The sequence below is a fragment of the Lithobates pipiens genome, unplaced genomic scaffold (assembly GCF_037356315.1).
Source record: "Lithobates pipiens isolate NorthernLeopardFrog02 unplaced genomic scaffold, aLitPip1_a1.2 Scaffold_18, whole genome shotgun sequence".
Lineage (NCBI taxonomy): Eukaryota > Metazoa > Chordata > Amphibia > Anura > Ranidae > Lithobates > Lithobates pipiens.
This window is the reverse complement of record NW_027507758.1, coordinates 252573532-252586969: the sequence shown is the minus strand read 5'-3', so window position 1 is coordinate 252586969 and position 13438 is coordinate 252573532. Positions and strand designations below refer to the sequence as shown.

Sequence of the window (13438 nt, the reverse complement as noted above, 5' to 3'; positions counted from 1 at the left end):
AATGATCATAGAATGCATTAAGATAAAAAAGCTACTGCCTTTTCAACACTTTTAACTGTAGGTACAAATTCATATAGAGAGTTTACTACCACTTAAGCCCCATACACACTATCAGTTTTTCTGCTGAGTTTTTCCTTCAGATTTATCAAAACCATACAATATGAGGTCAAACCTTAGGAATTTCAATTTGTATGCAATCAGGCAGGCCCTTCTACTACATGGTTTTGGTAAATCTGAAGGAAAAAGTCAGCAGAAAATCTGATAGTGTGTATGGGGCTTTTAAAGGCTAATTTATAAATCTTGAGGTTCTTCATATAAGCTGAAAGGAATTGTTAGATAGGAAGTGTTTAAAGCCTTGTGAAAAAAAAATGAAAATTAAGGAATAATGAAACACTTAACTTAGAGATAAAACGTGAATTGGGGTGCAAATTTGGGCAAAGCAAAGATAGCATCTACCAGCCTCAGTTTTCACACATCATTTATGTCAAATGAGGTCTGTGATGTCTTGTCAGGATTTGAGAGGAGTTTGTGAGATTCACTTTCAACCACAGGAGGTTAAGCAAAACCAATTGCCTGTGTAGCAAAGATATGCCAGTGACCCTTCCAACAGATGGGATTGAGCTAAACGTACATGAATGTTTGATTACTATTACAGCAGGCATGGCTTTCTAAGTGGACAGCTCATATATCAAAATAAGTTATATGGCCTGTGTAATTCCAGTTCCCTAAAATATAGTGCAGCCTAATAACTAACAAAATATACAGCATGTATGCCATTTTATATTACAGACTTACTTGCACAATAGCTGTATGTTCATATTTTGTCTTGTTTCATAGCATATGCTATCTAAAGTGGGAATGTGGAATTTCGACATCTTCCTGTTTGACCGCCTGACAAATGGTAAGTTACACTGCACTCACAGAAGTGCTGATTTTTTTTAGCCTCAACATCTGTGTAATGATTTGTTTAGATACAAGGAATGTGTGCTTTTGGCACCAATCCTTAATTATAAATACTGCATACATTTGTCAAAGAAAAGATGAGTCTAAATTAGAATGGGCTAACATTGTGTTAGGAGTTAAAGTTTAACTAAAGGCAAAACTTTTTTCTTTCCCATTTTGAGTAAGAAGGTTATAACAATTCCCCATTTCCCTTTGGGAATAATAAAGTATTCTGTAACCCCTGTCAGTTTTTTTTTTTCATCTGTCTCCCATTGGGGATATTTCCCATCACTTCCTGTGCCATTCTCATCACTTCCTGGCCCATTCCCATCACTTCCTGTCCCATAACGAAAACGGGAAGTGAGAAAAAATCCTTCCAGAGTGAGGGAATCCAGGTGTGTCCACAGGGTCACGGGAACTAGTGTCCCCTTTGAGCGACTTCCCCTCTATTAATGTTCTGATGTCAACCCAAAACTTGGGGTATTCCTTTAGTTTTACTCAGGTCAGAAACAGCCAGGTTACTAGCATTTTCAGTATCTAATCTAAAAATTTCTCCCAGTACAACTTTGATTTAAAAGACTAGTAGGACCAAAGCTTTTTTTGGCCATCCTTTTCTTCTGGGTCACAGGAGTGCCCTTATATCTGTGACCCAAACATCACACAGCCAGTCCAGGCTCTAGAAGGATCCCGCTCTTTAATATCAGGTTCCATCCAGATGCTTAACCGGCAGCTGGCTTAGCCCCTCAGCATGGCACTGAAAGCCTAAGCCAGCCTCTCCAGTCCCCTCCACACTCCAGTGAGTGCTGGAGGGGCAGAGCACAGTCACAGTGATCAGCAGTCATGTGATTGCTCAGTTCTCAGTCTTAGAGCCGATGGGGGACAGCTGCAGCATCGGATTAATGCTGCAGCAATATACAGTAGGTGATTATGTATGTTTATTTTATTTTACTTCCTACACTTCTCCTTTAATGCTTATAAACTCTCAGTATTGACTGTGGATACCATTCAGGATACCTATACATTTAAGTTAGTGGAAGTCTTTCCAAAGAGCACGAAAATATCATCTTAGACAGCTTTCACTGGGACATTGAAAGATTTCCTTTTCACTTCTGTTCCGGTCACAGCTGTAACATTTTAGATTTTCGATACCTTTCTGTCCCAGTGACTAGGTTCAACATGACAGATAGTGAGGATGGACCTTTCTAGTTGAGACAGTGCCAGGAATAGAAACCTGAAAGAGATTCTAACCATTCCCTACTTCTGTTTTTCTTATATTTCACTTTAACGCTAAGGACACTTTAAGAGAACCTATAAATGCAAGATACCCTGACTAGAAAGTTATATATGTAATATTTATGAACATAGCATGTACAACATGTTTTCTATATAATATCTTATTGTATCCACAATAGGCATCTGTCATAGTAATCCCATTTACGCAGTACTGCAAAGATTCACTTATTGTAGGGTTTATGGATAAGTTGACGGATCTTCCCAGCTAGACACCTGTTTTGTGATAAAAATCGCATGTTATCTAGCTAGGTGCTCAGAAAGAGATTAGTAATAATTAGTAAATAGTAATAGTAAATAGTAATAATAATGACTTTAATCCAGGTTTAATAGTATAAAGCAGTGGTCCCCAACCTTTTTGCCACTGGGGGGGGTTGGGGGGGGTGTAAGGGGATGGGGGCCTGGGTGACGATGCGGCTTTTTGCGGCCAATTTGTCAGGAAATGGCTGCTGGTGTTAGCACTTCATCACAACACCGTGGTTAATATGGTGTCAGGATGATTGAAGTGCATTATTTTTATTATTATATTGTAATATCAAATTAAATAGTTCAACTCACCATAATGCAGAATCTGTCACCAGATGCAGCTTTTCACTTGCTACCAGATGCAGCTTGTCACTTGCTACCAGATGCCGCTTGCCACTTGCTACCAGATGCCACTTGCCACGTTGCCTATCACCAGATTTCCACTTGCCACATTGCCTGCCACCAGATGCAGATTGCCACATGCCATCAGATGCAGATTGACACATGCCACAGTTACATGTCACCAGATGCAGATTGCCACAGTCACATGCCACCAGATGCTGTGTTTGTGTCCAGTACTGTATTTGTATATTGATATCATATCCCCTCTAAAGTGTTTCCTCTCCAGAGAGAATAAGTTCAATGCTTGTAGTCTTTCCCCATAGCTGAGGTCCTGCAATCCCTTTTATAATTTTGTTGCCCCTCTCTGGGCCTTCTCCATTTCCAGCACATCTTTCCTGAGAACTGTTGACCAGAACTGCATGGCATACTCAAGATGCGGCCAAAGCAGAGTCTTGTAGAGCGGGAGAATTATCGTTTTATTTCTGGAGTAAATCCCTTTTTTAATGCAGGTCAATATTTTGTTGGCTTTGCTTGCAGCAGCTTGGCATTGCATGCCATTGCTGAGCCTATCATCTACTGGGACCCCCAGGTCCTTTTCTATCCTAGATTCCCCCAGAGGTTCTCCCCCTAGCAAGTAACTTGCGTTTGTATTTTTGGCACCCAAATACATTACCTTACATTTTTCAACATTAAACCTAATTTTTCATGTAGTTGCCCACCCCATTATTTTATTTAGGTCTTTTTGTAAGGTTTCTGCATCCTGCATATAAGTTGTTGCCCTGCTTAGCTTTGTATTGTCGGAAAATACTGAGTTGAGCAATCTCAATCCTCTAGATCATTTATCCTCGCCATTTATCACCACCCATTGAATTTGCCCCTGTAGTCAGTTTTCAATCCAGGTACTCACCCTTGTGGGGAACTGTATCAAATGCCTTTGCAAAATCCAGATATACCACATCTACAGGCCTTCCTGTAGATGACATCACTGTCAAGTCAGCAGTAGGCTGACATCACTGGCAAGCTCAATAGCATTTTGTGGGACTTTGCAGGGAAACTAAGTGAAAACTACAAACTCACAGTTGCAGCATACAGTATATATTCTTTTTAATACAAGGTCATAGTTTTACTTTGAGTGTGTATTCCAATTCTTACAAATGCCAATTCATGACCATTATCTTTTTCAGTTCTTGTATGATTATTGAGAATGACATTTACATTTATTTATCCAACGTGTTATGTGGTGTTATGTGATACAGAGATAATCTTGTATATATCAAACACAAGGGGAAAAAATGCTTCCAAGATTGACTGCTTAGACACAGTCATACATTTTATATCTTTAAACCAAAAAATAGTTAGCTTTGCCTTTGCTCCTGATACATATACTGTACACTATATTGTCAAAAGTATTGGGACACTTGCTTTTCCACGCACATGAACTTTAATGGCATCTCAGTCTTAGTCTGCAAGCTTCAATATTGAGTTGGTCCACCCTCTGCCGCTATAACAGTTTCAACTCTTCTGGGAAGCCTGTCCACAAGGTTTAGAAGTGTGTCTATGGGAATGTTTGACCATTCTTCCAGAAGCGCATTTATGAGATCAGGCACTGATGTGGACCAGAGGGCCTGCCTCGCAGTCTCCACTCTAATTTATATCCTAGTGGTGTTCTATTGGGTTTAGGTCAGGACTCTGTGCAGGCCAGTCAGGTTCCCCCACAACAAACTTTCTAATACATGTCTTTATGGGCCTTGCTTTGTACACTGATCCAAATCATTTGATGGAGGGGGGATTATGGTGTGGGGTTATTTTTCAGGGGTTGGGCTTGGCCCCTTAGTTCCAGTGAAGGGAACTCTTAAGGCGTCAGCATACCAAGACAATTTGGACACTTTTATGCTCCCAACTTTGTGGGAACAGTTTAGGAATGGCCCCTTCCTGTTCCAGCATGACTGCGCACCAGTGGTCAGAGGAAAAATCTGTAACAGGAAATACAGAAAGCATTAAAAATGTTTGCTAGCTTCCCCTACTTAACTTACAAAGAAATACTTAGGCTAATCATACACCGATTGCAATTTCGCCAGACCAGCAGGGACCGGATGAATTTTGATCAATGTGTTGCCATCTCCACTTGACAGAAGTCAGTCCCATGAAAAGAGACATGTTGGAAAATATTCTTCCTCCAGCTATTCAGCTCAAGCTGTTCATCAATTTGTTCAGCGGGTGCCTCTGTCAGTATACAATGTGTCATGAGGGGGATTTCCTCCCCCTTTCCCCCTTTCAAATCAACTTTGTGTGGATGAATGAATCTGTTCGTTTTTTTTCTTCAGCCCGCATGCTGAACGAGAAAACAAAAAAATAAAACGCATACGGCCATCTTTATGTACATACTGCTGTTGAAGAGTTTCTTTCACTTCCTGTCTGGTGAAAAGGCCCTCCCTGGGACAGAAGGCGAGCCCTGGGCACTAGTTAAATCCCGACAGTTCTATTTCTTTCCTGTGTTATTCAAAACATAAAAAATTAATCAATTTGGCTATGGATACATTTTATTGGGATTGTTTTTTGTGATCAGTCAGTTCTAGGGGTTTTCTTATCACTATAAGATGATTTGATCTGGGTCAAGCAGTGTCTGAAATGTCAATGAATTCCTTTAGACCTGAACAGACAACCTAGACCAGGAGCAGGCAACCTTAAAGTGGAAGTAAACTCCCCTATCATTTTCAGCCAAGGAAGCTGCCATCTTTGCCTCTGTTTAATCTTCAACTGCTATGGTGATTCGTTATGACACCAGCCATTGGATGGTTTGATAGTTTGGCTGAGAGCACAGCCAATGTGCAGTTAGAATTCCCGGAATGCCTTTTTTTTTTTAACTGTTTAAATCGATGGGTTTACTTCCACTTTAAAAAGGTGGAGATCTACCTGAACAACATGGGGGAAGTCAAAGATCACCGGACACAGCGTTGCCTCCTCACACCTCATTTAAACCTCTAATTGCCGTACAACCATGTTGCAATCGTGTGCATTGCACGACAATCATGCTTTTGAATCAGGTAGTGGGGAGGCAACATATTGCCTCCTTACCCCCTGTCAAACACACCCTGCTACACTTGTGAATGAGCCTTTATTTAGCAGCAGCCACCTCAGGACTTGTTCACATGTAAAGTTGGGAGGTGGCAAAACCCTATGCTTCTGCAGGATCCAAGGGGTTAAAGCAGGTGGTAAAAAAGCAACACAACGCTGCTATTATGCCCAGTGTTTTGGTTCACACTATCCTGAAGATCCTCTTCTTTCCTGCTGCTGGCACCACTCTGGAGACTTCTAGCTGGGATAAGAGATGGGGTACAGTTGGTATCACTCTGCATGGGACAGGAGCCAGCACTACAGAAGAGGAATCGGCTTAAGAGGCTCCTGCTCCCTACTACAGCTCCAACTTTACAAGAAGTCCCTCTGTATTGGCTACTGCGCGGGGGGGGGGGGGGGGCAACTCTGTCTTTTTATTTTAGCAAATAATCAATTCCGACCCAGTATTACATTGACTCCAGTGTGTCACTGTGATCTAGACATGCTTGCTTATGCAATACAAGCGCATATGATTGCATGACAGCCTGGAAGAAAAACAATCTATTGTAATCTTACACAATACTGTAAACTAACACACTGGAGGAGATTGGAATTAGAATTTAATATATAATCTTTGTAAATATACTTATACAGTTTGTACTAGTAAATGTATTAACTAGAAGAATTTAGCACACACATAGCTGCGTTTACCAGGGTTATACACAAAAGGGTATTTGAGAAGAATTGATTTTTGCTGATCCCGGCTCTAAAAGGAACATAAAGTACTACTGGTAACATTATTACCTTTCAGTCAACTGAAGCATGGAAAAAGCTTTTGTGATTCACAACATTCCCCTTATTCACTGGCTTACAGTTGGCTCAAGAGAGAGAAAACAAGCATTACATTGAAAATGTCAAATATACGTTAAACAATTCCACAAGTCAGGGAGCTAGAGAGAAAGAATTATAGACTACAAGAAAAATGTTGGGACTTTAAATGAGGCCGAAAAGCCTCCATCCCTATTGGCACGGTAAAAAGAAAAGGTTGGGACTTTGACAAAGCATGCGATTTTGGAAGCAAAAAACAGAAGAGCAACAAAAATCAATAATATAACTTTATTAACTTATATATTAAATGTATAGCATAGGGCACAAAGATACACATTGTATGATCCATGATCCATCATAAATAGTAAATATATTGAAGTATTGTACATCAAAAACATCAATCCCACAGTTCGTACATCAAAAGCATTGGCCTTATATATAGGCATATTGCACACAGTAAAAATCAATAGAATTAAGTAAAAACATTCCAGAGTCTAGTAAAACTGCATGTTTAAATGTAATTCGTAATATTTGAAGCTCTACGCGTTTCGTGGCTATATTGCCACTCATCAGGAGCTGATAATGTGATGAATATCTGTGGGACAAGAAATGGTGTGCCGACAGTTAGTCAGGTTTGTATAATAAATGAGAAAAAAATGGAGGGAACAGAAACAATGTATCCAGAACGAGTACCCATACTCACGGGTCATGAAATGGCAAGAGGCGCAGCCACGGACAACGGAGGTAGCCGGGAGTGTCAACCGATACGGGAGCTGAGGCAGACAGAGCGTGCGGTATCGCGATGAGGCTGTGTACCATAAATATAAACCAAAAGTGATCATCACCCTACGATGAATACTTAAATATGTGAGTGTAAGTGTGATGGAATGGGGTGTCTAGAGTGACTGGGATGTGAGGTGAGTGGACTTAAACAAAAGTGCGGCACAAGTTTAGGGGATGTAAGATGGTGAAAACATGTTAAGAGCAATGGAAATGCTCCAACAATGGTGAACTCCATCGTGTGAAGATGAATAGGATCGTTGATAGAATATAGATATAAACTGGGTAAACAACAAAAACAAAGCAAGGGAATGTTGAAAACAAAAACCACAAAAAAAATGTGCTAAAAAACAATACCTGGAAGTGTTGGGCATAATGCTCATTGCCATCTGAAGTGTCTAGGGCTGTCAGAGAAAACAGTCACCATACTAGTGGTGTCCGATGATCTTGTGCCAAAAATTAATTAGTGCCTCACCGCGGCCACACGATGCCGCCAACGTCACGCTGACAATCCAGGTAGGGAGGGAGGGGACAACCCTGTCCCCGGGGGAGTCAGCCCCCCAGCGAGCGACGCCAAACGCCAGCTCCCTCCCAGGAAGGCGTCAGATAAATACACGGCGCCCACGTGATGACATCAGCCACGTGACGCCGGATGCGTGACGTCGATGCGCAGCGGGGGAACCGCCCACTCCCCCAGCAGGGAGGAGGGGCGGGAGCCCCGGTGCGCATCGCAGCTCCCATAATCAGAAGAAAAACACCAGCCACGGAAGCAAAGCCGTAGAGCCCGCGCCCCACACCACAGCAGACCCAATTTAAGCAGAGTATAATAAAAAAGATATAATGTTGCACCTGCATTTATCATAAGAAGAATTTAATCATGACCATACCCTGCAATGTTGCAGTAGAAGGAGCTAGATCTGGCGCGAAGGTATCATGCCAAAGTGCTCCAATGGCCTATCCCAAGTCCCATTCCAGTTTTACGGGGGCAGGGAAAAAGAGGGAGAAAAACGCCTAGCACATTAAATTATATGTGTTTGGCTAAAGAGCTGCACCAAAAATCGCATGCTTCCATCCCTGGGTCATATAGACTACAAGAAAAATGTTGGGACTTTAAATGAGGCCGAAAAGCCTCCATCCCTATTGGCACGGTAAAAAGAAAAGGTTGGGACTTTGACAAAGCATGCGATTTTGGAAGCAAAAAACAGAAGAGCAACAAAAATCAATAATATAACTTTATTAACTTATATATTAAATGTATAGCATAGGGCACAAAGATACACATTGTATGATCCATGATCCATCATAAATAGTAAATATATTGAAGTATTGTACATCAAAAACATCAATCCCACAGTTCGTACATCAAAAGCATTGGCCTTATATATAGGCATATTGCACACAGTAAAAATCAATAGAATTAAGTAAAAACATTCCAGAGTCTAGTAAAACTGCATGTTTAAATGTAATTCGTAATATTTGAAGCTCTACGCGTTTCGTGGCTATATTGCCACTCATCAGGAGCTGATAATGTGATGAATATCTGTGGGACAAGAAATGGTGTGCCGACAGTTAGTCAGGTTTGTATAATAAATGAGAAAAAAATGGAGGGAACAGAAACAATGTATCCAGAACGAGTACCCATACTCACGGGTCATGAAATGGCAAGAGGCGCAGCCACGGACAACGGAGGTAGCCGGGAGTGTCAACCGATACGGGAGCTGAGGCAGACAGAGCGTGCGGTATCGCGATGAGGCTGTGTACCATAAATATAAACCAAAAGTGATCATCACCCTACGATGAATACTTAAATATGTGAGTGTAAGTGTGATGGAATGGGGTGTCTAGAGTGACTGGGATGTGAGGTGAGTGGACTTAAACAAAAGTGCGGCACAAGTTTAGGGGATGTAAGATGGTGAAAACATGTTAAGAGCAATGGAAATGCTCCAACAATGGTGAACTCCATCGTGTGAAGATGAATAGGATCGTTGATAGAATATAGATATAAACTGGGTAAACAACAAAAACAAAGCAAGGGAATGTTGAAAACAAAAACCACAAAAAAAATGTGCTAAAAAACAATACCTGGAAGTGTTGGGCATAATGCTCATTGCCATCTGAAGTGTCTAGGGCTGTCAGAGAAAACAGTCACCATACTAGTGGTGTCCGATGATCTTGTGCCAAAAATTAATTAGTGCCTCACCGCGGCCACACGATGCCGCCAACGTCACGCTGACAATCCAGGTAGGGAGGGAGGGGACAACCCTGTCCCCGGGGGAGTCAGCCCCCCAGCGAGCGACGCCAAACGCCAGCTCCCTCCCAGGAAGGCGTCAGATAAATACACGGCGCCCACGTGATGACATCAGCCACGTGACGCCGGATGCGTGACGTCGATGCGCAGCGGGGGAACCGCCCACTCCCCCAGCAGGGAGGAGGGGCGGGAGCCCCGGTGCGCATCGCAGCTCCCATAATCAGAAGAAAAACACCAGCCACGGAAGCAAAGCCGTAGAGCCCGCGCCCCACACCACAGCAGACCCAATTTAAGCAGAGTATAATAAAAAAGATATAATGTTGCACCTGCATTTATCATAAGAAGAATTTAATCATGACCATACCCTGCAATGTTGCAGTAGAAGGAGCTAGATCTGGCGCGAAGGTATCATGCCAAAGTGCTCCAATGGCCTATCCCAAGTCCCATTCCAGTTTTACGGGGGCAGGGAAAAAGAGGGAGAAAAACGCCTAGCACATTAAATTATATGTGTTTGGCTAAAGAGCTGCACCAAAAATCGCATGCTTCCATCCCTGGGTCATATAGACTACAAGAAAAATGTTGGGACTTTAAATGAGGCCGAAAAGCCTCCATCCCTATTGGCACGGTAAAAAGAAAAGGTTGGGACTTTGACAAAGCATGCGATTTTGGAAGCAAAAAACAGAAGAGCAACAAAAATCAATAATATAACTTTATTAACTTATATATTAAATGTATAGCATAGGGCACAAAGATACACATTGTATGATCCATGATCCATCATAAATAGTAAATATATTGAAGTATTGTACATCAAAAACATCAATCCCACAGTTCGTACATCAAAAGCATTGGCCTTATATATAGGCATATTGCACACAGTAAAAATCAATAGAATTAAGTAAAAACATTCCAGAGTCTAGTAAAACTGCATGTTTAAATGTAATTCGTAATATTTGAAGCTCTACGCGTTTCGTGGCTATATTGCCACTCATCAGGAGCTGATAATGTGATGAATATCTGTGGGACAAGAAATGGTGTGCCGACAGTTAGTCAGGTTTGTATAATAAATGAGAAAAAAATGGAGGGAACAGAAACAATGTATCCAGAACGAGTACCCATACTCACGGGTCATGAAATGGCAAGAGGCGCAGCCACGGACAACGGAGGTAGCCGGGAGTGTCAACCGATACGGGAGCTGAGGCAGACAGAGCGTGCGGTATCGCGATGAGGCTGTGTACCATAAATATAAACCAAAAGTGATCATCACCCTACGATGAATACTTAAATATGTGAGTGTAAGTGTGATGGAATGGGGTGTCTAGAGTGACTGGGATGTGAGGTGAGTGGACTTAAACAAAAGTGCGGCACAAGTTTAGGGGATGTAAGATGGTGAAAACATGTTAAGAGCAATGGAAATGCTCCAACAATGGTGAACTCCATCGTGTGAAGATGAATAGGATCGTTGATAGAATATAGATATAAACTGGGTAAACAACAAAAACAAAGCAAGGGAATGTTGAAAACAAAAACCACAAAAAAAATGTGCTAAAAAACAATACCTGGAAGTGTTGGGCATAATGCTCATTGCCATCTGAAGTGTCTAGGGCTGTCAGAGAAAACAGTCACCATACTAGTGGTGTCCGATGATCTTGTGCCAAAAATTAATTAGTGCCTCACCGCGGCCACACGATGCCGCCAACGTCACGCTGACAATCCAGGTAGGGAGGGAGGGGACAACCCTGTCCCCGGGGGAGTCAGCCCCCCAGCGAGCGACGCCAAACGCCAGCTCCCTCCCAGGAAGGCGTCAGATAAATACACGGCGCCCACGTGATGACATCAGCCACGTGACGCCGGATGCGTGACGTCGATGCGCAGCGGGGGAACCGCCCACTCCCCCAGCAGGGAGGAGGGGCGGGAGCCCCGGTGCGCATCGCAGCTCCCATAATCAGAAGAAAAACACCAGCCACGGAAGCAAAGCCGTAGAGCCCGCGCCCCACACCACAGCAGACCCAATTTAAGCAGAGTATAATAAAAAAGATATAATGTTGCACCTGCATTTATCATAAGAAGAATTTAATCATGACCATACCCTGCAATGTTGCAGTAGAAGGAGCTAGATCTGGCGCGAAGGTATCATGCCAAAGTGCTCCAATGGCCTATCCCAAGTCCCATTCCAGTTTTACGGGGGCAGGGAAAAAGAGGGAGAAAAACGCCTAGCACATTAAATTATATGTGTTTGGCTAAAGAGCTGCACCAAAAATCGCATGCTTCCATCCCTGGGTCATATAGACTACAAGAAAAATGTTGGGACTTTAAATGAGGCCGAAAAGCCTCCATCCCTATTGGCACGGTAAAAAGAAAAGGTTGGGACTTTGACAAAGCATGCGATTTTGGAAGCAAAAAACAGAAGAGCAACAAAAATCAATAATATAACTTTATTAACTTATATATTAAATGTATAGCATAGGGCACAAAGATACACATTGTATGATCCATGATCCATCATAAATAGTAAATATATTGAAGTATTGTACATCAAAAACATCAATCCCACAGTTCGTACATCAAAAGCATTGGCCTTATATATAGGCATATTGCACACAGTAAAAATCAATAGAATTAAGTAAAAACATTCCAGAGTCTAGTAAAACTGCATGTTTAAATGTAATTCGTAATATTTGAAGCTCTACGCGTTTCGTGGCTATATTGCCACTCATCAGGAGCTGATAATGTGATGAATATCTGTGGGACAAGAAATGGTGTGCCGACAGTTAGTCAGGTTTGTATAATAAATGAGAAAAAAATGGAGGGAACAGAAACAATGTATCCAGAACGAGTACCCATACTCACGGGTCATGAAATGGCAAGAGGCGCAGCCACGGACAACGGAGGTAGCCGGGAGTGTCAACCGATACGGGAGCTGAGGCAGACAGAGCGTGCGGTATCGCGATGAGGCTGTGTACCATAAATATAAACCAAAAGTGATCATCACCCTACGATGAATACTTAAATATGTGAGTGTAAGTGTGATGGAATGGGGTGTCTAGAGTGACTGGGATGTGAGGTGAGTGGACTTAAACAAAAGTGCGGCACAAGTTTAGGGGATGTAAGATGGTGAAAACATGTTAAGAGCAATGGAAATGCTCCAACAATGGTGAACTCCATCGTGTGAAGATGAATAGGATCGTTGATAGAATATAGATATAAACTGGGTAAACAACAAAAACAAAGCAAGGGAATGTTGAAAACAAAAACCACAAAAAAAATGTGCTAAAAAACAATACCTGGAAGTGTTGGGCATAATGCTCATTGCCATCTGAAGTGTCTAGGGCTGTCAGAGAAAACAGTCACCATACTAGTGGTGTCCGATGATCTTGTGCCAAAAATTAATTAGTGCCTCACCGCGGCCACACGATGCCGCCAACGTCACGCTGACAATCCAGGTAGGGAGGGAGGGGACAACCCTGTCCCCGGGGGAGTCAGCCCCCCAGCGAGCGACGCCAAACGCCAGCTCCCTCCCAGGAAGGCGTCAGATAAATACACGGCGCCCACGTGATGACATCAGCCACGTGACGCCGGATGATAAATGCAGGTGCAACATTATATCTTTTTTATTATACTCTGCTTAAATTGGGTCTGCTGTGGTGTGGGGCGCGGGCTCTACGGCTTTGCTTCCGTGGCTGGTGTTTTTCTTCTGATTATGGGAGC

At 42.4% G+C, this 13438-nt stretch overlaps 1 protein-coding gene and 1 long non-coding RNA gene across 3 annotated transcripts in view; one reads left to right on the top strand and one right to left on the bottom strand.

Moving 5' to 3' along the window:
* The window catches only part of PDE7B (phosphodiesterase 7B), a 473856-nt gene that overhangs the window by 420205 nt on the left and 40213 nt on the right, over positions 1-13438 (top strand). For both annotated transcript variants that reach the window (XM_077486808.1, XM_077486807.1), the window contains one exon: positions 838-901. In XM_077486808.1, coding sequence (XP_077342934.1) covers positions 838-901 — 64 coding nt within the window. The remainder of the gene's footprint in view (positions 1-837; positions 902-13438) is intronic.
* On the bottom strand, positions 6976-13224 carry LOC143987789 (uncharacterized). The gene is made up of 2 exons (XR_013276704.1): positions 12581-13224; positions 6976-12472 (listed from the first exon to the last, which is right to left on the bottom strand). It is a non-coding gene; the product is annotated as an uncharacterized LOC143987789 (long non-coding RNA).